Source organism: Spodoptera frugiperda, chromosome 13 (assembly GCF_023101765.2).
Source record: "Spodoptera frugiperda isolate SF20-4 chromosome 13, AGI-APGP_CSIRO_Sfru_2.0, whole genome shotgun sequence".
Taxonomy (NCBI): domain Eukaryota; kingdom Metazoa; phylum Arthropoda; class Insecta; order Lepidoptera; family Noctuidae; genus Spodoptera; species Spodoptera frugiperda.
The window spans coordinates 8,012,861-8,039,987 of NC_064224.1; the positions used below are offsets into that span (position 1 = coordinate 8,012,861).

The 27,127-nt window shown below is 38.2% G+C and overlaps 3 protein-coding genes across 4 annotated transcripts in view; all 3 read right to left on the reverse strand.

Annotated features, from left to right (window-relative positions):
- Positions 1-4,716: 4,716 nt before the first annotated feature.
- Positions 4,717-6,021, reverse strand: LOC126911319 (putative nuclease HARBI1). Its single transcript, XM_050697956.1, has one exon. It carries the CDS (start codon positions 5,788-5,790, stop codon positions 4,720-4,722), a length of 1,071 nt encoding a protein of 356 aa, XP_050553913.1. The 5' UTR covers positions 5,791-6,021; the 3' UTR covers positions 4,717-4,719.
- A 1,484-nt stretch (positions 6,022-7,505) lies between these two features.
- Positions 7,506-17,637, reverse strand: LOC118270485 (uncharacterized). Its single transcript, XM_050697950.1, has 15 exons — positions 17,465-17,637; positions 16,548-16,696; positions 15,969-16,054; positions 15,512-15,593; positions 14,528-14,609; positions 13,913-14,084; positions 13,101-13,326; positions 12,344-12,587; positions 11,574-11,778; positions 10,832-10,970; positions 9,893-9,961; positions 9,646-9,695; positions 8,935-8,998; positions 8,588-8,656; positions 7,506-7,621 (listed from the first exon to the last, which is right to left on the reverse strand). Exons 2-15 carry the CDS (start codon positions 16,683-16,685, stop codon positions 7,535-7,537), a joined length of 1,713 nt encoding a protein of 570 aa, XP_050553907.1. The 5' UTR covers positions 16,686-16,696; positions 17,465-17,637; the 3' UTR covers positions 7,506-7,534.
- A 5,973-nt stretch (positions 17,638-23,610) lies between these two features.
- Positions 23,611-27,127, reverse strand: part of LOC118270607 (attractin-like protein 1) — a 30,657-nt gene continuing 27,140 nt past the window's right edge. For both annotated transcript variants that reach the window (XM_050697932.1, XM_050697931.1), the window contains exons 25-26: positions 26,338-26,541; positions 23,611-25,350 (exon numbers count right to left, since the gene is read on the reverse strand). In XM_050697932.1, coding sequence (XP_050553889.1) covers positions 26,342-26,541 — 200 coding nt within the window. In that variant the 3' untranslated portion in view covers positions 23,611-25,350; positions 26,338-26,341. The remainder of the gene's footprint in view (positions 25,351-26,337; positions 26,542-27,127) is intronic.

The window sequence follows — 27,127 nt, forward strand, 5'->3', positions numbered from 1 at the left end:
ATGACGCATTTGTTTGTATATTGTACGTTTTAGTATTTGTGAGTGTAAGGGCCTATGCACACCACGTTTTTTAAACGCGTTTGGAAACGCGCGTCGCCGGCGCGTTTTTCTCCTGCAGAGCAGTTTGTTGTCGTTTGTATCGATACAAACGCGTGGTATCGCGTGTATCGCTACACACGCGCGTTTGCATCGCGTCTTTTTTTAACGTTGCCCCACTTTGGTATTGTCTCCTGTGTCGTGGGTGCGTTTACAAACTTACAAGTTCACATGCACATGACACTCAGACCCGAAACAACAATTTGTGGATCACACAAAGAGTTGCTCCGTGCGGGAACGGAACCCGCTACCCGTTGCGCGGCAGTCAGTTGCCCAGCCCAGCGTCTGTATCGCTAGACACGCGCGTTTGCATCGCATCTGTATCGCTACACACGCGCGTCAGGTGTGCAAAGGTCTACAGGCTGCGTCTAACTTGCGTGCGTATCGCGTCTGTATCGCTACAAACGCGCGTCGACGGCGCGTTTAATAAACGTGGTGTGCATAGGCCCTAAAGTTATCATGACTATCTACGGCAGGTTTAAAGTAGGTAAGCGTCAGATAACAGGTGTTGACTTGGACTATGAGTAATGTTAATAAAATGAGTCGCTTACCGACTCATAGTTTTTTCCTGTGAAATTAAAATGTATTCTAGTAGATTTGTCGTAGTTTTGAAACTGACATGGTCACTATCACTATCATTAGAACTTGAGACGGGATTTTATGTTTACTAGTGGTCGCCTAGTGGCCGAAATTCGACCATATATGATTTAATTTACAATACCACTTAACGTACGTTGAAGGATAATTTTTATTTAACTCAAACTCTTTTATAAAACTCTTTTCATATGAGACGTGAGAATATCATCGCAATATCTATCGATTTTGACGTTTTGTCAAATACGATCAGATACTATGCATGTGTGTGTAATGTTTTATTTATTGATTTAATGTACTTTATAAGCATTATTTTTGAAAAGTATTAGCGCTATGCACTTCTCCTACACATAAACTATAAGTGTACCAAATTTTATCCTCCTACGTCCGCGCAATTATCGTAAAAAGACGTCCAAAGTTTTTGCATCACGTATTAATATATAGATTTATGTCTATGAGTTACCGATATACCGACATAAATAAACATGGTAAATATCCCGTCTCAAGTTCTAATGATAGGTAGTATTTTGTCTGTAGTAGAGAACTTCTAAGGAAAAGTAAGGTTTGTTTGGAAAAACCAGATGAACAAGCAAAATAACCCAGATTTTTGCGATTTGTAACACGATGACTACCTATGTTTCGAGCTGCGGGAGATAAAAATAGAAATAGAAACATACATATTTATTTGCTCCAAAACATGGTATACAAAGATCTTACAATTTAAATGGAATTCACATGTTTTGCTTAATTTATAAGCATGCAAATATTTAAAATTATCACAGAAATGTGAGTTTGTATCTATGTTAATACAACATGCAAAATACTGCCTAATTAAAAAACTAAAACTTATAATCTAAACATTCCTTAAGACTATAAAAATTATGTTGGTTGAGCCATTTGTATAGTTTTTTCTTAAATAGACTAGCATTAAGGCACTTAAGCCATGTGGGTAGTTTGTTATATACGCGTTTACACATGGCCACGCAGTTTTTGCTATATTTGGTACTATTAGGTCGGTTTATAACGAGTTTATATGGAGATGCCGAGTCAATACCTTCCGAAGAGGCTCATGGAATAGAATCCAAGCTCTTGTAGAAATTACGTAATCAATTTTTTTATAACTTTCATCATCTTATCACAAGTTTTAATATCTGATAAGTTGTACCTACATACATACATACCAACTTGAGTCATTCTTCTAAAAACTATGATTCACTATCCTAACAAAATACTGATAACAAACTTTCCGTACGATTACTTTTATTTCCTTGAAAGACATACGGCCTTACTTATAAAAATCCACTAATCAACAGCTAAGCAACTAATTAACTAATAACTCATTAACTCCTTAATTATCAATTAACTATTTCTTACTTATAAACACTGTTTACACGTCACTTAACTAAGCAATGGTTAAATAACGTTTTTATTTTATACGCTGCCAATACCAAACGTAAAGCTACATTGTGATGGTAAAATTCCTGTTATCCAAAGAGAAATTAAAAAATCATAACGTCAAAATTCTAAATTGTGTCAAATATTGTCAAAAGAGTGGTAATTTCAAATTTTTTTGGTGTTGTATAAATATACAGCGGTGTGGTGTTTTTGTTGTGTTAGTGATATAATGGAAAAGAAAAGGGCCCGATCTTCAAACTGGGATGAAGAAGAAAAGGTTATTATCATATTAAATTTATTGTTACTTGTACTGTATCTATCTTGTTGCACCAAAATACCTGTCCAAATTGTACTAACTCTGAACTTTGTTATTTTCTTGCAGAGAATCTTAAGACAACTTATAATGGAGAAAATTGATATTATAGAAAAAAAAGACACTACTACAAATACCAATGCAAGGAAAAAAGCTGCTTGGCAAGAAATATTGTTTAGGTAGCATTGTTTTATTTTAATTCTTTAATTTCTTTCATTATCTCTACTACCAAAGTGGAAAGCACTCATGTTTATAAATGTTAACCTTTTTCAGTTTTAATAGCCTTAATAAAAAGCCCAGGGATATGACACAAATTGTCACCCAGTGGCGTAATACAAAAGGCCTAGTTAAAACTAGAGAGTCGGAGTATAGGCGGGCCAGGCAGATGACTGGTGGAGGACCTCCACCACCAAGTCCGCCACAAGAAGATCTCGAACTAATTCAGTCATTGCCTAATGAGTTTGTGATTGATAGTAATGTTTTTGATAGTGATAGCATATTTATAGAAATAATAAAACAGGTATGCATGTATAGTTTGATTTCATATTGTCGCATAGTATGATTTATTTATTTATACATTATAATAATTGTCTATTGCAGTCACAGTCAACAGCAACTGAAAAGATGATGTCAGAATCTGGGTTAGCCACCACAGAAATAGCAATTATTGTAGATTCCAAGAAATCAACTCAGGTACTTGTAATCCAACTATCAACTGAATGAAATCATTATAATAAAATATTCATTAATATGCTCTCCTTTTTCAGTTATCTAATACTCCTGATGTGGAACAAAATCCAATTTTATCAACACCTCTAGCAGCAACAAAAGTAGAGAAACACACAATAAAAAGGGAATTATATAAGCCTAAACACAAACCTAAACAAAATAACAAGGTAACATCATAATCACAGTACTTATGGTTATGCCTAATGGTTGCATGTTTTTTTTCATAAATTACAAAACTGACTGTACTGAATAAATGATGTATGGCGCTAGTAGTGGCAAATTTCACCAAAGTTGGCGCATTTAATAAGGATTATAAAATGGTATAGCACTTTGCACATTATTTCTTAAATTCGACACAAAAAAGATTTTTCAACGAAACTCCGTTTCGATGAATTTATTTGAACTTACTAAAAATTCTTCTAGTGTACTCAAATCATACGTTATAACCTCGTATGCACTAGACAACACTTTGCAAGCTACTTGTTATCATATTGAAAATCAGCGAGGATCTCTTGACAACATTGTCTGTCTACTCCTGATTTCACTACCGCGTCGATATGCTGTGTACATAAATGTGCCGCGTCCGTTCCTTTTGATTTTAGGTACTACACATTAAATTTCATAATGTGTTTGATGCACTATGAACATCATATTGCAATCATTCAATATTATTTAGAGAAACATGAGACACAACATCAGTTCCTCTAGTAATACTAGTAATATTGCCGACGAAAGCTGTAAGCGAAATTATGAGTAAACAGGCAATGTTGTTTGACAAGAGATCCTCGCTGATTTTCAACATGATGATAACAAATCGCGTGCAAAGTGTTGTCTAGTGCATACGAGGTTGTAACGTATGATTTGAGTACAGTAGAAGAAATATTAGTAAGTTCAAATAAATTCATCGAAACGGAGTTTTGTTGAAAAATCTTTTTTTGTGTCGAATTTAAGAAATAATTTGCAAAGTGCTATACCATTTTACAATCCTTATTAAATGCGCCAACTTTGGTGAAATTTGCCATTACTATCGCCATACATAATTTATTCAGTACAGTCACTTAAAGTAAGGTGAAAATTTTATTCAGAGTCTTTGGTTCCTCTAAAACTAACAATGTTTTCCAATCTAAAGCAGTTGGCTAAGAATTTATAATTCCATATTACTGGAGCACTATTCAGGTTAATGTAAGGAAGACTGCAGCCGAAAAAATTAAGATTTATAGCAACAAGAGTCAAAAAACTGGCACAGGGTCTACATTTTCGTGGATAACACGTTAAGTCACTGTAATTTAAAAACTTAGATTTTTTTATATTTTTCAAAAAGCAGTTGGAACCTTGCCGATCATCTGGTGCCCGTTGGACGTCGACTTCAGGGTACACTCTGTATACATCTTGTTGTTTCTTTTTCAGATTGCTGATAATTATGAGGAACAGTTATTTCTACTCACAAAAAAGTGCAAAGAAAATAAAGAAAAACGGGAGGATGAATTGCATAAGAAAAGAATAGCAATTTTGGATCTGGAACAGAAATATTGGGAAAAAAGTTAAAAAATGTTTAAATAAAACTATGTTATATACTATGTTACATTTGTATTTTAAAAGAAATTCTCAATAAAAATGTTTCTGGTTATGTGTGTCAAATTATTAGAGTCCTGTTCAATGGCCTCAGTGTCTTCATCACTGTCTGTGTAAGGGGTTTCATAACTTAAAGTGTCATCAAATTCAATTGCTAAATTGTGCAATACTGCACATGCAACAATTGTCGTTTTAATCGTATTGAAAGACCCTCTCATGGTTTCCAAAATTATCCGAAACCTTGCCTTAAGTACACCAAAACATCTCTCAATTACGTTCCTGGTGCGAATGTGGCTATAGTTGTACCGCCGTTCTGCTTCGTTGCGGGGTCTCAGTACTGGAGTCAGTAAATATGGGGTACAAGGGTATCCACCATCGCCTATAAGTTTTCCTTTAAATTCTCGTTCTTCAAATCTCCTTTTAATGGAACTCTCACGCCATATTCTTGCATCATGAGTACTACCCCTCCAGTGGCAAACTATATCACAGATCTTCAAATCTGCATTACACACCATTTGAGTATTAATAGAATAGTGTCCTTTACGGTTTATATAGTACTGACCAACATCTCCTCCAACTTTTCTTATTTTAATATGGGTGCAATCTATTGCACCGGTAATATGGGGAAACCCACAAATTGTTTCAAATTTCCGAATAGTTTCAGTCTCTTCTCTTAAATTTGAAGGCATTTTAATATAAATAGAACTTTTCGAAGCCAATGCAATAGCAACTCTTTTAGCAGTTCTTGATAAAGTCTGTTGGCTCATGCCATGAATTTCCGCACAGTCTTCTTGAATCTCATGGCGGCCCCAGTATCTTATAGCTGCCATTACTTGCAACTCCACAGGTATACTGCCGCCCCGGCTATCCATGGACAAGTCGTTTCTTAAGATATTTATAATTTTCACCATATTTCCTTTACTGAATCTGTAGCGATGCTTGAAGTCGCTTTCACTCAATTCCTCCATTGGGTTCGATCTTGAATTATATATTTTTACTCTCCTTCTTGAACCAATATTCCTGAAATTTCTTATTTCTTCTATCTCGTCACGGTATGTGCGTAATTTATTATCGTCGTCAAATATATCCATTTTTTAATATTTATCCACTTCACTTTCCTAAGTAGCGGAACAAAGCCCAGCAAACAGAACACAATTCAATGCGAAGTTTGCATGTGGTGTTATTGTTGAAATATACCACAGCTGTGACTTTTACGAATTTCGGACGCCATTTTGGTAATTAAGGTCTTTAAACAAGGCTTCGACACTGATTAAGTTGACAGCTATTTAAGCAGTCGCTAAGACATTAATTAGCGTTAATCATCGTTTATGAGTAAAAATATTTTTTAATACGTAGTTTAGCTGTGTCTTAACTTTAGTGATCGTTTATAAGTAAGGCCAATAATTTGTAACAAAAATATAACGATTTTAAAATAAAAATATCAGGAATCTAAAATGCAATATCGTGATATTGCACTAATAATATAAATATTGGACCCGGGTACGTCCTAAAACTGCGACCAGCCACCAAGGAATGGGCAGCAGCATTCTCAAATTTATCGGTGACCTAACTGCGATCCCCAAGCCGCCTGCCAAGCGTGGGGATTATGGCAATCCCCCCCTTCAAGGGGGAGGCCTTTGTTCAGCAGTGGACGTCTCTCGGCTGATGATGATGATGATGAATATAAATATTCATTAATTATACGCCATGATATTCATACGCATGTTATTCAATTAGAACTACTAATATAACCATCATCTTCATTACAATGTGAATGAACGTGACCACCACACAGTTCGAAACACCATATGCACAGAATGCAACGAAGGCAACGGCAACAAAAGTTGTCGCCGCCGCAAATGAAACACATCACTATACAACTTTATAAATGAAATTGTTATTAAATATAATACTGATTTGACATTAATATACTCATGGAGAAATGACAGAGAACCAAAGATTCTCTCATCAAGTTTGAAAGAGTATGTATACCTAAGTCAATATAGTAGAGAGAGATGTGTTATCAGTGCCGGTGTAAGGGCCATTGATACCTTTGGCGAAAATATTGTGGCGCCCACTTGAGGGAAGCAATATCAAGTGTTAGTTTTTTGCGGATCCCATCGGCGGCGGCATCGGCGCCCCCCAGAATTTGTCGCCCTGGGTCATCGGCCCATCACGCCCCCCCCTAACGCCGGCACTGTGTGTTATCTACATAAATCGAACATCGGATACTCACTGAATTGAACGGTTGGCCTAGAACTGGGTAGTCACTACAGTGGTACACACAATAGCTACAGGAGAAAATCACAGTGTGGGGCAACGTGTTTAAAAGAATAACTGATCAGCTTTTGTGCAACAACGTGTCGCGGATTCCATTCCAAAAATATGCTAATGGATTCTACTAATAAAAAGTACCATAATTTTATTGTAACTTTCGTGAGACATACTAAAGAGTAGCAGCGCGACAATCGCCGCGTCGTGTGTTGCGGAATGCTGCTCATGAATATTAGCCTCTAGCATGGCTTGAAACTAGCAGTGGAAACTATCGTTTTCTTTTTCTTCTCCTCTAATAACATCTTCTGATTTGTTTCGTTGCGGGATTCAAGACAGTCATTCATTGCCCTGGGACGCGCCGGACTTCAGTGTTCCGGTGTTTTCGTGGTTGTATCTACTGTAGATCCTGGCTTACAGGAGTTGCAGCGGTATGGGAGGTGGTGGCTTGTCCCAAAAAAAGACCTTTTTTTGCAATGGTATTGGCCCAACTGTATATAATATAGGTAGGTAGGTAGGTAAATAAAACAATAACTAAACAAGGAACACATATGTATTGCAGTCTCATGTGGTGTGCTTCCTCCAGTGTATGTTGAAGCCGGTGTCTCGAAATAACTGGTCGATATCTTCCTTGTCCAGGTTCAAGGAGGCCTGGAAACAATACGTTAGTCTCTCCAAGTTCTATTGCTAAGAATGAGATTCACATTACCCCTTGTGGCGTGACACCTGACAAGTGACAGATGACAGAAGTCGCACATAGACTATCGACGAGCAAAAATCAACGGATGACGTCATAAATATCCTGGATCGCACATATGGAGTTTACATGCGAATAAACACGGATAGAAAATCCCAACGAACAACAGTTGGGCAGAAAGCCCGCCAGGCTGAACACCTCGCCTGGTCGGAGGATCCTCCTTTTCTTAGGGAACTTTACTCTCTGTTCCCTAAACCTTTTTTTGGAGTGGAGAACTGTCAGATGACTTCTCCCAACATAATTGAGGTGTGAGAGATTGTTAAACTCTTAAAAACCATTCAAATTGTACTCCTGTCCCTTTAGTATACATATAGTATACATATAGTTTGCTTTACGTTTAACCTGTGAGAAGGCGCCCTATGAGCAATTTGCTCATACAAAAATTTTATCCTATAATTTTTAGTCTTACCCAAGCTATACCGTTTCAAGTGCCTCAGTAGTTAGGAAGGCTAACTAGTCATCGCCTGTCCACTAACGCAAATTTCGAGCTGGTTAGTTGTTTTGCGACTGCACAGCGAAGCGGTAATGGAAGCCGTAAATCGTAATAATATAATAGTAATCGAAACAAGAGCGCGTTTGGCGCTCTGATTGGTGGGTTTCTTCGAGTCGGCCAACTAGAGCGGCGAACGCGAAGGGTAGGTACTGATCTGTGGCGGAGCCTCGGCACCTATATGCTAATCTACTATGATCCCAACAAATCTATATTGGCCCTTTTGGATCCCTTGTTTGTACACAATGGTCGGGTTGTTCAACTATGAAGTCTGAAACTGAGCTTGGTTTTGGGGAAAGACTTATCCCACATTTTAAATTATTCTATTTTGTTTTTCTACATTATGATCTACAAAGAAACTGCTACATACCCCTTTGGGCTTCTCATCGTTTGGTGGTCTTTTTTGGAGTGTCATTATGGGCCTAAATCTCTCTGCTTCCTGCAAAAGAAAACGGTGAGAAGTTTTTTTTTTCTTTTTATATGATGCACACTAGGATTTTCTCCTGTGTCGTGGGTGCGTTTACAAACATACAAGTTCACATACACATGACACCCAGACCCGAAACAACAATTTGTGGATCACACAAAGAGTTGCTCCGTGCGGGAATCGAACCCGCTACATGTTGTACGACAGCCTGTTGCCCAGCCACCGCGCCGACCGTGCAGTCAATTTCTTTCATAGTTCTCCAATCATAGTTTCCGATTAAATTAACTTACAATAAATTCCTTCTTTGGTGGTTTTCCTGTGGATGCGTATGTAAGAAGAGCGTTTGCACCCGGTCTGTAAACGAAAAATAATTAAACTAAATATCTGATCACATTCATATGCCTAGACATCAGATCATTACATTGAATTTATCGAAAAATAAACTAAATATCTAATCACATTCATAAAATATGCCTAGACATCAGATCATTACATTGAATTGATTTTCCAAAACGGAACAAGATTTTTTTTTTTGATGACGTGGGAAATCTTGTGCCCTTGAGCTTTTTGGAGATAAAAGACTAGGGAGTGTGGGATTTTTACCTCACTGAAACCGCCCTGGTGGCCACCCTAGACACCTGTAAGTAGCACCGAGTCCTCTTAGTAGACCTCCAGGGCCCCCACGGTGCAATGCTTGTTACGGCACATCCCTAAGGAGACGTGCGTCTCCCATGATCCTCACTGTGCAAGTTGCACGGCAGCTCGTGACCACTGTGCCACCGTCTTCCCTGAGGTTACTGGGTGGGTGCCTAGAGGCCCCAAAGAACGAGATACCTACGTATTTTTCTAAGTCACAATAATTGTGCCGCCGGTTATTTTAAGACTTCAATCAGTTGACATCAGTGAGTACAAAATATGTTGGTTGAGTCAGTAACATTGATGACGTCACATCCACATCTAGTCCATTTCACGTAGTAAAACATAATTGTATATTGCCTTACCTCGGAGGTCTAAGCCTTGTCTGTCTCCATCTCGGACGAAAGATGGTCTCCTGGAAATATTTTAGGATTTTAGAAAAATCGATTAGCATGCTGACCATAATATCATATTGACTGCCTCGTTAGTCTGCAACGCGGCAACGCACTTGTAAGGCCTCTGGTGTTTCAAGTGTCCATGGGCGGCGGCGATTGCTTACCATCAGGTAATATGTCTTCATAAAAAAAAACCTATGGTACGGAAGGCACAAACCTCATGTTCGGTGTTATCATTGTCATCTCTCACGGTGGGCCGGTACATCTCCAGGAGAGTGCGGGGTACCTGAAATATAATAGGCAAGTCTCTCTGAAGGATCGAATCCGAAACGAGGTGATCCGACAGAGAACCAAAGTTATCGACATAGCCCAAAGGATTAGCAAGCTGAAGTGGTAAGGCCGGTCACAGTTTGATCGGAGGCCTAATTCACAACCCCTTCCCAAACTTCCCAATCCCCGATTCCCCAACAATCCCTGGATTCCTAACCCTCAAAAGACCGGCAACGCACTTATAACGCGTATGGTGTTTCAAACGTCTATGGGCAGAGGCGATTGCTTACCCGTCTTATTCCATAAAAAAAACATTTGTCGAAGAACCGATAACTGTTGGAGTAGACGTTCTAGAATGGAGATCGCGTCTAGGCAAACGTAGTGTAGGGCATCTAGGTGGTGTGACGATAAATCAATATTTTTTTATACACTTGGCCGGTAACGCATTTGTATCTCCTTTGGTGGATCCACTTGTTCACGGTCGGTACTAATTGCTTACTATCAGGGGCCGTAAGTAAGTAGATAGGTTGTATAGCTCCATCCCTCTTGCACTGCTCAATGGTCGACCATTCTGACACGATTGTAATAGCAGACTAAGGCCCCAGGTGATCCGTCAGCTCATTCGTCTCCATATTTCATAAAACAATGTGTTCAGTAACTTTCATGAGACATACCAAATTAATTATTATGTTATCGGCTTACTCACGTACTGTTTTGACGAGAAACTCGACTAGTTTCAGTAGCAGCGCGACAATCGCCGCGTCGTGTGTCGCGGAATGCTGCTCATGAATATGAGCCTCTAGCATGGCTTGAAACTAGTCGAGTTCCTCGTCAAAACAGTACGTGAGTAAGCCGATAACATAGTAATTAATGTGTTCAGTGTTACCGGCTGTTCAGTCGGCTCCTCCCTAAGAGTGGGGCGGTACAGTTCCCCCAAGGTGACCTCCGTCGTCTCAGTGGTTTCGGGCCGAGGAGTCGTCAGAGGGATTACCTCCTCCAAGTTTTCCGGATTTTCTTGGCTTTGGCTGGAAATAATATCAACAAGCAATCACAGTGTTTCACAGTACCACTCTCTTTTCCCCAAATTATATAGAGACTGTCTTGTTGGTCAAGTGCGACTGCTGGACAAGGGGTCTCAGTTTCGACTCCCGGGTCTGGCAAAGTATTAATGGGCTTTTTTTCGGTTTGTCGAAAATTTCTCAGTGGTAGCACGGAGTCTGGAATCGAGCCCAGTATATGGCAATAGGCTCACCGCCTATTACATGAGACTTACAACACAAATGGTGAAAAGTGGGTGTACATTGTACAGCGGCATTACGTGCCGTAATGTCCACTACTGCCTGACCCTTCGAGGATAAAAAGGTGTAACTTAGTGTCGTTGTATTCTAGAGGGGTAAAATTTCCGGAGCTGCGGACTACCTAGCGGGTTTACCGGGGCTCCGGTTCGAAAAGCAGGAGTAGGAACGGGGTGGTTTTTAGTCAGTAAGACACTCCCTCTCGCCTCGCCCAAGGCGAGAAAAGACATTGGATGATTTTCCCCCCTCAAAATTATAAAAAATAAAGAGGGGTAAAATTAGAATTTTAGCTTCAAACTTTTATCAGAAGCACTATTTCTATAGGCCGCTTACCGCCACTGTCCAAAGTTAGGTTTCTTCCGAGCCTTCCAGTCGTTCCTCACGATATTGTCGAACTGGTTGTTGTCGAAGGTATTCTGAGCCTCCTTATAGTTCACGTTGATGTTCACCTTGTTCCGAGTCTTCTGTTCCAGCTCCCGATCCAGCTTCTGTATGATGGACTCTTTGGCCGTCGTCGTTGACTGCGGCTTGTACGTCGCTTTGGGAAGAGAAATTATTATTACCAAATGTATATGTCACCGAAAAATAACAAGATCCGTAAGTTTATCAATCTACTAGGAAGTTTATATATATAACTTTCGTAAGATTTACGTCCACATTTTCGTATCAGTCTATAAGTGGCCATTGCTGGCCAACCTCTTTTTTTTTTGAGGGGTGAAAATCATCCAATGACTTCTCCCGCCTTGGGTGAGGCGGGAGGGAGTGTCAGACTCTTACGGACTAAAAACCACCCCGTTTCTACTCCTGCTTTTCGAGCCGGAGCCCCGATAAACCTGCTAGGTAGTCCGCAGCTCCGGATCAGGCATCAGCCCTACTGGGCCCCATCTGTAGTGGTCTGATGGCTCTTTGAGGCGCGCGCGTACTGGCCACCCCCTGGGACTTATAACACGAATGGTGAAAAGTGGGTGTACATTGTGTGGCGGCATTACGTGCCGTAATGTGCACCTCTGCCTACCCCTTCTTGGATAAAAGGCGTGACGTTTATTCTATTGGATTGAAATTGAATTGACATTGAGAATGGTTTTAAGAGTTACGTCACTCACGTCTATGGTACATATTTTTCGTCTCAAATTTCCTGGTGTGCTGTTCAAGAAACTCCCTGGTCGTGGTGGGCTTAGGCTTGGCTTTGGGTACGGGAGTTCGTTTCTCAGTCTTGGTGATCCAAAGAGCTGGTGTAGGAACATCCCCAACATCCACTGTCACGATGTCCGGGTCATCCTCTTCATCATCCTCGTAATTATCTTCTAGTTCCACTTCTTCTGGCTCCGCGGGAACTGGGTGGCGTACCTGGATGGATGTTTTTTTGGTTGCTTTGTCAGGATTTAGATGCCCATGAAATTGGTGGTGAATCTGTTTGTTGTAGGTACCTACATAATTTGAGTAACAATATAAAATTAATTATAATATTTGGTAGCTAAAGTTTTACATTGTACCTATTAATCGGTTAATGCAAGCAGCGTGGCAATCGCCGCTGGTATTTAAATTTTTAATAAAACAAACGTCAACAGACGTCGCTGCAGGCCTAGAACCACATGGCCAGACCAACTTGACACCTATGATAAGGACTGACCGCAGAAAGCTCTGCATAGAGAGGAGTGGAAGAAGGGTTGGAAAGACCTTCGCCCTGCAGAGGGACCACGGCTAAAAATCAAATAAATAAAATAATAAAACAATGCAGTTTTATATTATTCCCACTTTCTTAGATATCGAATGGAAGAATCCTAAATCCATTGATTCTAAAGCAAATAACTTGGAGACTACTTAATCAAACAGTCGGGTAAAAAGCCATTAAACACATACCGGTGCACAGAGCAAAGGATAAGCTGTCCTAGGTCTTCTAGCCGTGTGGATAGGACAGGCAGCCATGGGCCCAGCGACCAGGGTCCTCTGTCCCAACATATTAGTGTGGGAGAAGTCACACACGAGGAGTAGACGGGAGTGGTGGGCACCATGGCGCACGGCACCGCAGCCAACTGCCTGGAGGTTCCACACTGCTAGCTGGCTGAAGTGACCCCAGACTGTGCCTCTGGATGATGAAGGATAATGTTGGAGATCGTAGTTTTAAAGGTTTAGGATTATCAGAGAGAGCTGCTGCGCGCTTCGTTTAAAGTAAGCGTCCACAGGCTCGCATCGTGCGCATCGCACGTAACGGATTTTAGTTTGTCTTGTATATAAACTCATAAGTACAACTGCGTCCACTGATGCGATGCATACCGATGACGTCATACGGAATGCGTACGATGCGGACCTGTGGACGCTTACGTTTAATCGGTTCGGTTCGGTCGGCAGAGCAGTGCGGTGGCAAATATTTTCTGGTCCACAGGATTTTATTCGCTCATTTGCAATTTAAATTATTTATAAATCCGGTGCACATAGTAGCCCATAATGGCAATTATACTACCTTTTTACTAACTAGTGATAAGTCACTAGTTAGGTATGTTATGAGACCCTTGTAGTAGGGGTTGAATATTGTATAGAGGCCTAAACTTATTACAAAAAGAAACATACCAGTTGAATTGAGAACCTCCTCCTTTTTAGGAAGTCGGTTATAAAATGTACCAATACTTTAATAACTTGGTAGCGAATTAACCCCAAGAAAACTTCCAACTTACTTAGCAGTAAGTCTAAACGGCGCCGTCAGTTGCTTGGGCTGCACGCGCCGTCTCTCGCCCCACCACGCGTCCAACACGCGGCGTATAGCACGCTGCGCGCTCAGCTCGTCCGACTCGCTGGAGCGGCGCCACCTTACCTCGCCCACTGTCTGACCCGCGTAGGGATAGCGGACTAAAACAGAATACATGGAGAGAGTGAATTACTTAGGTTATTTTTAAGGGGGGAAAATCATCCAATGATTTCTTCCATCTTGGGTGAGGCGAAAGGGAGTGTCAGAATCTTACTTAAAAACCACCCTGTTCCTTCTGCTTTGAGCCGGAGCCCCGGTAACCTTTTACGTTGTCCGCAGCTCCGGATCGGGCATCATCCCTACTGCGCCCCATCTTTGGTGGTCTGGCTCTTTGAAACACGCGCGGAACGCAACGCGCTGTATGCACGGGTCAGGTGCTGGTCTCGCGGCGAGCTACCCTTGCTCGCCGTCCGCAAACCCGCACTAATTAGTAATTAGGTATCGTAATAAACTTTCGTATCAAATCGGAGGACGCTTCAACAGTCTCTGTAACTTAGATGAAAATTGATTCATTCACAAGAAAATTTGAAGTTATAGACCATACCAGTAGCTCTGCAGTCATCATGTACGAAATGGCATTGATCCGCCAGCCTTTGAGCTAGTAGAGCCAGCTCACGATCCCATTCCTGCAATTTAGGAAAGGAGACCTATTAAGAAGTAGGTTGAGAATGAATAGGTACAGCTCTTACGGTAAGTGTTCTCTTTGGCCTGATAAGAGTACCTAAGATATCACCATCAGTCTTCTGGTGGACTATGAACTTAAAGGGAACTTGCTAAAATATCCGCGATTGACAGACGGTTAACTTAAGTTGGAGATCGCAGTTTTAAAGGACATCGGGCGTTTTTTACCCGATTTTTTAAAAGTCGCGAACATAAACCAAAATATTTTTAAATGATAGTGTTTGCAATCATATTTAATATTGTGTAGTTATTTTGATTCACAATAATGGGAAAATGGAAATAATTAGTAAAATGAAAATGATATTTTAAGTTGACTATTTTTCCTAATTACTAAACGACCGCTCAGTAAGTTAAAATATCACTCCGTGGTATTTTTATAAACCCAATCAGACTAAATCCGTCAAGTTGATGTGCATGTTTCGTTCTCACTCTCGCCCATAGTCTTAAAACTGGTATTATGTTGCGCTCGCGCAGGTAGCTAGCTTATCTTACTACATCGCAGTCCTTCGTCATCATCATCGCAGTCCTTCGCCAAAAGTTAAGAGAAAAATATGTTGTTTTAATTATTTTTGATTCCCTTTTTCCTCTTCAATTATTGCCCAAAAACATTTATAAATATTTTTTAAATGTCCAATTTCTCTTTATTGCCACGACCCACAGATATGGGAACAATACCATTGTGAACTAGATTTAATTGCCTATCCACCGTACCTAATTTTATTTTTGTTCGCCGTAGGTAAGTGTCCCATACAAAAATGCCCGATGTTCTTTTCAGGTTTTTCTGAGATCGATGCTCCCTACAGGTGTGGCAGAAGTTTGTATTGGGATAATAGGATATTGTACTTACAACCAGCATCATAATTTGTGGCTTCGGAAGATGGACGCCACCACGCACTCTTTCATTGCCAGCGGCAATACGCTGACGACGTCTAGCAATTTAAAAGATGTTTTTAAGAAATGATGACAATAGGAAGACATTAGGACTGCCTCGTTGGTCGAGTGGTCGGTCGGGCAAACTATTACTGGGAACTTTTCGGTCTTTCGAAAATTTCTCAGTAGTAGCACGGAGTCTTCAATTAAGCCCTATATAATATGGCAATAGGCTCTCCCCTATTACACAAATGGTGAAAAGTGGGTGTACATTGTATAGCGGCATTACGTGCCGTAATGTGCACCTCTGCCTACCCTTTCGGGGATAAAAGGAGTGACGTTTTCGTTGTGACATTAGGAAGTCTGTGTTAATAGAACTAAGTGATTTAAGTTTCTTACTGGCTTATAAGGTTTATCTGCTTTTTTATGCTTACCGGTTCAGGTAATGGGTGATGAAATGCTTCAAATCATTTGTGAATTTAATTTGTGTGTAGCGTTCACACGAGGGTCCGGGGCCAGACTGAAATCACCATTAAATATTTTATAGATTTTTTTTTATGGAAAAAGTCTATTAGCTCTACGGCGGCAGTGTCTAGCTGCCTAATAATAAACGTGACAAAGTGGTTGTTTCGTTGATAAAACAGTTCCAGGATTTTCGGCCACCATTTCGAGTAAATGATGATACAATTAAAAAATCCTACAATATCCGTAACGCACAAGTGCCATAAGGCGCTTATCGTAGGGTTGATTTAATTCTTCTTATTTAATTCTAATAATAAAGTAAAAAAGGTGGGAAAATCATTCAATGATTTGTTCCGCCTTCCTCCGACAAGGTGAAAGGGAGTCTCAGACTCTTACTGACTAAAAACCAACCCTTTCCTACTCCTGCTTTTCGAGCAGAAACCCCGATAACTCGCTAGGTAGACTGCAGCTTCGGAGTGTTAATACTTCTAGACTCCTACTTTCAATAGAAGTATGAAAGAGATAAGTAAGTAAACTGAAGCCGACATTACATCAGGAAATTGACAGGCAATATGTCGGCCCTTGCCCTGGCAGAGCCTCCTGTATCGGACGGCGCAGTACTGGTGTTCCTCGGGGATGGCCACCACGAAGCTTGCCAGCGACATCCACAACAACATCCAACGGCACATGTTGAGATATGCTGGAAATATGATGAGTATCTATTATGAATGGGCCGGCTCGACCGGAATAGGTAAAGACCTAATCACGACCAAGCAAAGGCTTGGAATTAAATTTACTTGAATTTAAGTGTGGGAGAACCATGCTTCGGCACGAATGGGCCGGCTCGACCGGAGTGATACCACGGCCTCACAGAAAACCGACGTAAAACAACGCTTGCGTTGTGTGAGGTTACCGGAGGCTCAATTACCCACTTCCCAATCCTCGATTCCCCAACAACCCTTAAATTCACTTGTAACGCCTGGTGTTTCGGGTGTCCATGGGCAGCGGCGATTGCTTGCCATCAGGTGATCTGTCTGCTCGTTCGTTCCCGTTCGTTTGCCGGCCTTTCCCATAAAAAAATTACAGCACTTTTGGAATAATCATCAGCAACCCGTAATGCCCCACTGCACAGGACTACAAGCCTCCACGCTCCCTCCTCGCCAAGGGTTTGTCATAATCTCCAGGCTAGGCGATTAGGAGATCACAGTTTATAAGGTTCAAGTTTACCAGAGAGCGCTATCTGGTGGCCTTTAATGGCCTCGTTCGCAACGGATTTTAGTTTGTCTTGTATAGAAACTCATACAACTGCGTCCACTGATCCGAATCGTACGGACCGTATTATCGGCAATGCCAATATGCGATGCGTAATATGCGTACTGATATCATCATACGGAATGCGTGTAATGCGTATCATGCAGGTCTGTGGACGCCTACCTCAAAGAGTCATTATCATTGTTCCGCAACTCACCGTTTACGCAACTTTGGACTTAACACTGCAATACGTCATAATAAACATTGATAAAAATACAATAGTGAATAACAAAAATATGACAATACTACATTACTTTAACGTAAAAATTGTATCAAAAGATTTTCAGCGGTAGGGCAGCCAGCTGTTTACAATACCTACAAAAGTGACATGTTGTCACTTGACAACATATTATGAAGAATAATAAATATCTATTATTCTGTTTTTGGTAAGAGGAGGTCGCATTTAAATGGAAAATGTCATGGAATACAGAACTAGTTTCTGTATTCTAATGGAAAATGTTTTAACTCTATAGGTTCAGCCGACTGTCGACTGGAAAGGGGTCTCGGGTTCGATCCCCGGGTCGGGTCTGTTACTGGGCTTTTTTCGGGTTTTCGAAATTTTCTCAGTAGTAGCATAGCCTGAAATTGTGTCCAGTATATGATAATAGGCTCACCCCCTATTACATGGGACTTATAACACAAATGGTGAAAAGTGGGTGTAAATTGTACAGTGACATTACGTGTCACAATGTGCACCTCAGCCTACCCCTTCGGGGATAAAAGGCGGGACCATGAATTCCTTACTCCATAATATTATAGAAGGGGGTTTCTTTCGAAAAGGACAAGAAAAAGCTTCACTCGGGAATCGAACCCAACAACCTTCAAATTCAGATCCATTTAGCAGATTTTACTTGAAGTGGGGTTTGAACCCAATAATAAAGTAAATACTTAAGTTTTAATTCTTTTTCTTAAAGCCATTTCTTGATATCCAAATAATTGTGGTTTTAATAGACTGGGATTTTAAAAATCTATTTTCAGTATAGGGTACGTATAATTATAATAAATAAACTTATTTTTGGAATAAAAGTCAAAAGTAAATAAAGCTGTTTTAATAATTTAAATCTTTTTATTAACTGAAATAAATCTTAAAAATAATTATTTAACACTGTATTTCACTTACACATACAATACTATATAATATTTATAAATTAAAATACTAACTTAAAGCAAAATATAATGTTGTGTTTCATATAAAATTGAAAATAAAAAAAAATTAACAACAATTATTTAAATTAAATTTAAAAGATTTAAATTTTTAAAACAGTACATTGTCATATCTAAATTATTCGAACGTTTTTTTATTAATAAGTGAGATTTTTATTATTAAATTTAAATAAATGCATGTTCATTTTAACATGTTAGGGGGCCATCCACAAATTACGTCACACGAATTTCATGATTTTTGACCCCCTCCCCCGTCCTTGTCACAATTGGTCACATATGTGAGACTTGGGGGAGGTCTCCCTAGTGTGACGACACATTTTATAATTTTACATCACAATATTTTATTTTAGTTTTTCGGTAATAGTTCCAAGATTGGATTTTAACAGTGAGATTATAATAATTGAAATGTGACGTCACGAAATTTAACACCCCTCTTACCCCCTTGTCACATAAAGTCACACTTTGTCAACCCCCTTCCCCCTTAACGTGTGACGTAATTAATGGATGGCCCCTATAAAAACATAGATATTAATTTAAAATGAAATAAACATAGGTACTTGTGATGTTTACATTTTAGGTTATTATGTGAAATTGCCGGTCAAAGTTTGAAATTAAGCGATACAAGCGTTATAATATTACAATAGTAATCAATTACCGTAAACCAGGGTGTATAGAATTCGAGGGGTGAATAGATACAAAAGAGGGGTGGATACATATTCTGACATTTATTCATGACATTCTTATGTCTATTCACCATTTGAATTGCATACACCTCGTTTTACGACTATTTAAATAATAATTTTTCATTTAATTTCCATGACGGTACTAATATGTCACTTCTTAGTTGACATCCAATTATTTAGTTAATAATTTTAAATCATTTATTGCAAATGTTAAGACGTTGAACAAAAATGCTTTAAAATATTGATGCTATTTAAATATGATTCACACACAAGCAAAAGAATACTATCTTTATTTTGCCTCGAAACATATAATAATATGTTGTTACTGTTTCAGAGAAAGAAAGATGGAATACTGTAAGTAAGAATTGGATTCATATTATATTTTCTTCTCAATATCTTAGAAAATCATACTGTAACGCAACATATTTTAAAAGCACTTTTATCAATATCTAACTCATTCAGTTAATTACTATTGACGGTTAGTTGCCATAAGCTGTTTTTTTTATACTTTTTCATCAGTTGGGCAATAATGGCATGCAATAGAGAGCTTATACTTGCCCAACGAATCAAATAAGTTTACAAAATATTAGCAGAGAAGCAGGTCAAGCTACACTGATGTTTTTAACGGATTTTGAACTTTCATACAAAGGTATAAGATTGAAAATCGATTAAATATTTTCGATTGTCTTGGGTAGCTTGACATGCAGTCCTCAAATTAAAATGTTAGAATATTTTTCAATTTTGACATTTGATTAAAAGTTAGTGAAAATTATCATGTCTCCAAGCTACCAATAGATACTTTGAGATCATTACCTAAAAAAGTTATTTTGTAAAAAAAAAATTTGGAAGTTTGACTAGGGCATTTCGCAAAATGACCAACCACAAGACAAAGTTGCCACAATAAAAAAGTAAAAAAAAGACGAAAAAAAGTTACACTTACGTTACGTAATAATATCCAGAATAATGATACTTTTTACAGGATCACTTTAATGATATCTCTTTAATTAATTATAATGATAATTATTATTACTAAATAAGGCATAAAAATATTTATGTTGGACTAAAAATGATTTATTAAGTTGCGTACAAATTTAGCTCGTTATAATTAATTATTATTTAGATAAAATACGTCTTTAACACCTAAGGCTATAATACAAAATTGTTTGTGAATATTGTTGCAGGACCTTGGACATTTAGCCGCCATCTTGAAAATAAAATGCCTATACACAGACCGAATATTGTCACTGTACCTACATTTAGATTATTGTTGTGTGATTGTTACTAATGAATTAACTAAAAAACTGTGTTTATATTATAACTTTCATGAGACATACTAAATTATGTTTTTCAGGCTAACTCACGTAACTGTTTGACGGAGGAGCTCGACTAGTTTCAAGCCGTGTTAAAAGCTCATTCATATTCATGAGCAGTCGTGATACGCGTCACGGCGACTGTCGAATAGCAGCGCGACGCGCCTCTAGCATGGCTTGAAACTAGTCAAGTTCCTCGTCAAATAGTTACGTGAGTGAGCCGAAAAACATTAATAATTTCTGCTTCGCACAGCAAAACTGTGGAAGGAGTTGTCGTCGGCCATATTTGCAAACCAACACGACCTTCAATTCTTCAAGAAAAGAGCGTATTCCTTTTTAAAATGTTTTTGCGAGTCTCCATAATGGGTGGCGCTGATCGCTAACCATCAGTACCCTTAGTATGAGTTTGCTTTACATTTAAAGTAATTGAAACGAGAGCGCGTTCGGCGCTCTGATTTGTTGCTTTATTCGAGCCGGCCAATCAAAGCACCGAACATGCTCTTGTTTCGATAAAGCAAACTCATACTATGGGTAGCAGGTAATCCAACTGCTTGTTTGCCTCCTATCCCATAAAATAACATAAGTAGTTCAAACTAGCCATTATTAAGGCATTTACTCACGCGAACAAAGTCACAAAACATCCTACATCTATATAATATCCAAGATCCAGTACAAAACTCACAATAAAAATAAATGCATCCACACACAAACAAACAAACGAACGAACGAACAAAACATCATAATATATGTTACACAATTTACATGTCAGTCGTAATGAAAATATTTATATAATAGTCTTATATATAAGCTGCTTTATTTACATCTAATTATATATAATAGTGACTTTACGTATAGATAAATAACTTTACTTACTTATTTACTTATTTTATTCTATGTGTTGTAGGTTTATAGGTTATTTTCTTTTTAATTATTCATAAGTTCATTGAGTTTTAATGAAGCGAGAGATAAAGAGGTACGAATCGCGGCAATTAGCATTCCATAGTCTCTGCCCCATGGCAGACAGGTCAATTCATTCAATTACAAATTCATTCTACAAGATTCAACTACCTATCTCAATTCAAATGCATCACCATTAATATACAAAACACTAATAAATAAAATTGTAGTGTCCGTTTGTAGTACATGCAATATATACACCAAAATAGGTAATATTATTTACAATTTTTGTCTGTCTGTTTGTTTTCGCTAATCTCTGAAATGGCTGGACCGATTTTGACGGGACTTTTATTGGCAGGTAGCTGATGTACTAAGGAGTAATTTAGGCTTACTTTTATTTTAGACACAATTTTGTATTTTAGAAATTCTGAAATACAAAATTCAACTCATTATTCTACGCGGATAAACTCGCAGGCAACAGCTATTACCAAATAATAATTTCACAAATTCATAGAAGAAGGCATTATCGCTACCTACCTTATAAACCTACAACACAGTGTGATGATACGCATATTATATTACATCGTTGTCCTTTTCGCATACAAACTTAGAACAACTGAATTAAAAAAAAAATACACAAAAATTACGCAAACATTTTTACGTCAAATGTAATTTGTCTTTTATTTTTTGGATTTAATTTTTCAAAGGAACATTTCAATTCTATTTATTAAAATGCTGTTTCTGCATACAAAATGGAGATATAATTAGTGATATAAGTTTTTTTAGGGGGAGGGGGGACAATCATTCAAAGACTTCTCCCGCATTGGGTGAGGCGAGAGGGAGTGTCAGACTCTTGACTAAAAACCACCCCGTTCCTACTCCTGCTTTTCGAGCCGGTTAAACTCACTAGGTAGTCCTCAGCTTCAGGTCAGGCTTAGCCCTACTGGGCCCCATCTGTGTTTGTCTGATGGTTCTTTGAAACCATATAAGTGTGAAATTACATTATTTTCTTTTTCATATCATAGTTATTAGCATTTATTTCCACCATTTAAAAGTCCATTTCATTTTCATACACATAATATACACTCCTTTATCATTTTAAAAACATAGTAATTCATTATGAGATGATAATTTCATTTATATAACTAAATTAATTTCATTGCGATTCGTTTACATTTTAAAAATAAAAATTATACATAAAGTAAGAATTAAAATGTTCCTTAAAAAACTCAATCACATATAATTTATTACAAACATTGCAAGCATTCAATTTGCTAGCTAAAATATTCTAATTTCATTAAGAAAAATAAATATCATATTAATTACAAATATCGATAGATCATCGATTACATTAGAATCGATTTGTCAACCTTTACAACGTGACATCACTAGGTAATTACCTCGATTTAGCTAGTATGGTCTGCCGAATGATACATTATTCTTTAAATACATTTATTTTTATTCATTTCCTATTTTCAACGTCTCAAACCGCCATTCGATGTATTTTGTAAATCGATACTTTTTATCGATAAAAAACTTTATTTCGCCCACCTCTATTTCATTTTATCGATTCGACAAACCACACTAGTAATCATTAGAAGCCCTTAAAAATAATAACTATGAAAAATATAAATAAAAAAATGCAATCAACCCCTAATTCTACGAACGCAGTCGATTTTTTTTAAAGCAACGACTTTTTAGTGATTTGTGGGAAGATGACGATTTTATGTATCGATATTTTGAGATTATTTCCATTTTTGCAGATCATTACTTGACTTGGATTGCACAGTTGGTGCGGTGGCTGGGCAACCGGCTGCCGTTCAAAGTGTGGCGGGAGCCGAGATGATTCCCGCACGGAGCAACTCTTTGTGTGATCCACAAATTGTTGTAACGGGACGGGGTGTGCATGTGAAATTGTATGTTTTTAAACACGCCGACTAAAAAGGCAAAGTTTAATAAAAAACGGTTTTACATACTAACTGAATTTTTACTGATTTCAATAAAAAGTATTAAAAACAAAGATTTAAATAAAGTGCGTCAATAAATGTTTGGCCAAAGCTAGCTGCTCGCAAGCCACTTTGAAGTGAAATCTCATTTTAAAATACAAAAGAATTAATTAAGATTTAATGATCTACTCAATTTTCGAATTTTGCAAGATATTTCAATAAATTTACTATTTGATGTAGAAATCTGATGACGCCATAAAGCACTATTTCACACAAAATTCATAGAAAATTAAATTTACTATTTGATGTAGAAATCTGATGACGCCATAAAGCACTATTTCACACAAAATTCATAGACTTTGACTAGTAGGAAACTAGCCTAAGAAATTTCTTCTAGTCTCACATTTTCTCAAGCCAAAAATTATACTATTTCTTTTACAATAAACCGCCATCTCCCCACACATCGAAAGTGCATACATACGTCCAATGCATCAGTAACTAGCATACTAAACGTGCGTAACGTTTTAAAGTGTCACATTAGAGTATTTTGGCAACTTCTTTTATAATGGAAGTGTTAAGTTAACCGTTACTTACATAACTACTAATTATTTTTTATATATGTATTCATTTTTATACAAAATTTGTTTTATTTTATATTCATTTATACTTATGACGCCGTTTATGGGTTTCGCGTGTGTGTATGTGTGTGTTTTGTTTAGGTACTTGTGTTGGTAATGGGGAATATTTTAAGAGGTCTATCATTACACATTTTTGGAGGTTAAACAATACAAATATTTTTATTGAATGATTAGCTTATTTTACATGTTTTTGGAGGTTAAACATTACCAATATTATGGCTTGAAAATCATCGTTTAATCTATAGAATAAACAGTACCCTTTGTATAAGTTTGCTTTACGTTAAAGGAAACGAGAGAGTGACCGGCACTTTGATTGTTCGGCGCGAATGAACCAACCAATCAAAGTGCCGAACGCGCTCTCGTTTCGGTTTCGTTTAACGTAAAGGAAACTCGTACTAAGGGTACTGTTATTAGAACATAGATTGCTGACAAATTCTTAAAAAATACTTTCCAAAGTGATCTAGAATGAAATGAATTTTTAATAAAATAAAATACATTATTTTGACTATTTAACAAAAATAAATCAAGGAGACAAGATTCAACTCATAAACCTCTTAAAATATTTCCCATTACTAACATTAGACCCTTAAATCAGTTTTTTAGCGACACAATTTTATCGAAAAATGCATTTTTTCATCACTAACTTGAGAATCAACAACTTTAATTTGAAACAGCAGTCTTTATCATTATTTACTTTTTATTTATACCATTTTTACTTATCTAGTAACAGTTAGAAAATCAGCGTTATTCATTAAGCGTCCTACTTATATACTTTTTTAAATAAATTATCACGTATTTTAACACTACAAAATATATCTAATTTGTATCTGTACCTTAGAAATGTGTGTTTAATCGAAACTGGATTGGATCAAACATCAGCTTTGATTAGAAATAGTTATATAAAAAAAAAACTGAGCGACGCCGGCGTCGTTCACAGCGCTTACTGCTTATGATTGTGAGCCCCAATCATAGTTTGAAACTAGTCGAACTTCTTCGAATACAGTTTACGTGAGTAACAGATGACAGAATGCAACGTCAAGCCTTTTATCCCCGAAGGGGTAGGCCAATGTACACACACTTTCCACCATTTATTATTAGTCCGAGTCCGTAGGGAGTGAGTCAAAACAATTATAATAATAAAAAACATTTTCATATACAACAAAAAATGCCTGAAAATCCAGTTTCAATTAAACACCAAATCAAAAAACAAAATATAAATTGTATCGCTAAAAAATTACCATGTTAATTTATGTATCACGCCATCTGTCGACCATCGGGCTCATAATGTCATACGAATACAATAACTGAGTATTTACTTACAAAACGTTACACTTTGAGCAATGCACTACGTGTGTCCTATGTACAGTACATACATACATTGTCTATATACAAATGGTGTTTGTATCTGAAACAATGGAAAAAGGATGTTAAATTATTATGAGTTAGGAATAATTTTGAACAGTACCATTAGTACGGATTTGCTTTACGTCTAAAGTAATGGTAACGAGAGCGAGTTCGGCGCTCTGATTGGCCGGCTCGAATAAACTAACCGATCAAGCTGCTGATTGGTACTTGTGCTAAGGGTACTGAAGCTAGTTATGAAGATGATAATTTATAGTTTAACAGGCCCGCTCGATTGTAGTGATATATCATAGTCAGTTAACTAGTCAATAATACCTTTTTTGGTGGAAGATGTTGAAATATCTCATTCCGTCTTGGCAAAGCGAAAGGGAATGCCAAATTGCTATTTCTGCTTTTAGTTGGAGTTCCAGAAACTCGTAAAGTCGTCTGTGACTCTCTCTCATATTAAAAATGTAATTAATCATTATTATATTATTCAACAAGGTGGATAGATGATCTATAGTTAAGGTAGTGGCTGGATGCAGGTCGCTTCCAACCGGCCTATCTGGAAGTTATTGGAGGAGGCCTTTTTCTTAAGAGGAGGAAATCATCCTATGACTTCGAGCCTTGGGCGAGAGGTAGTGTCAGAGTTATACTGACCAAAAACTACTCCGTTCCTACTTCTGATTTTCTACCTGGAGCCCAGATAAATCCGCTACGTAGATTGGGGAGGTCTATGTTTAGCATTGGACATCTTGTGTCTGATATCGTCGCCCTCCCCGTTAACTGTCGTATCTCACAAACCGACGTATCTGCACTGACATTTAATAGGTAGCTTAGGGCTTTAGGGCGACTACAAAATTAAAGAATAAGCCAAGACCTATATAAAAAAACTTTTTAATTCATTGATAAAGCCACAAATAACGCATCTACAGTAATTTAACTGTAACGCCCGACCGAAAAACGGTTGCCCTGGAAAAACATCAATTTGTAGTTACGACAGTTAGCCGGGAGGGTGACGATATGATGTTGATTATTAGAAGGTAGTTACCGTGTCAGTGATGCCTGGGCCGCTTGTGGTGCGGCAGCGGCGCGGCGTGGTGCCCTAGCGTGACGAGCGCGGAGGCGACGGCCAGCCCGCCCAGCGGCGGCGCGCGGCCCGTGCCGCCCGTCGGCAGCCGCACCAGCAGCGACAGCACGGCCGCGCGGCCCCCGCGGCACGGCTCCAGCGCCACCGGAGCTGGGACGCCCGCTCCTGCAAGGGGACATAGCTCATCATATACAGACATATACTCATCTATACCATATATACTACCGAAGAGTTTGTTTGTGTCCTGACTGACTCTCCTTATACGACTAACTTACTCTACTTATAGGCGCGAGGTGTCACACACACTACAAACGCGCTAATCTCCGGAATTAGTGGTCCGAATTGAATATTTTTTTCTGTGTTGGATAATCTATTTATCGACTAAGGTCAGGACATTGTAAAACATCACGCTACGATCAATAGAAGCTGAGCAGTGCAGATGAAAAATCCAAAGGCTTTGTTTGAATGCTCTAATCTTAGAACTCCTAGTTGGATTTCAATAATTATTTTTGTGGCGAATTGTCTAGTTAATGATAAAGACATCGCGCTGCGATAAGTAGGAGCTGAGCAGTGAGTGAAATCACACAACAGCAGTTTAAGTAGAATTAAAGTTCAATATTTATATTCTTGAAATAATAATTAAAATAATCAGCTGCATGTCTGCTGGTGAAATCAGAATCAGTGACCACTATTAATATGTTACGCGTTTTGACATACTCATAACCTGCCATTGTCGACAGCTACATTAAAA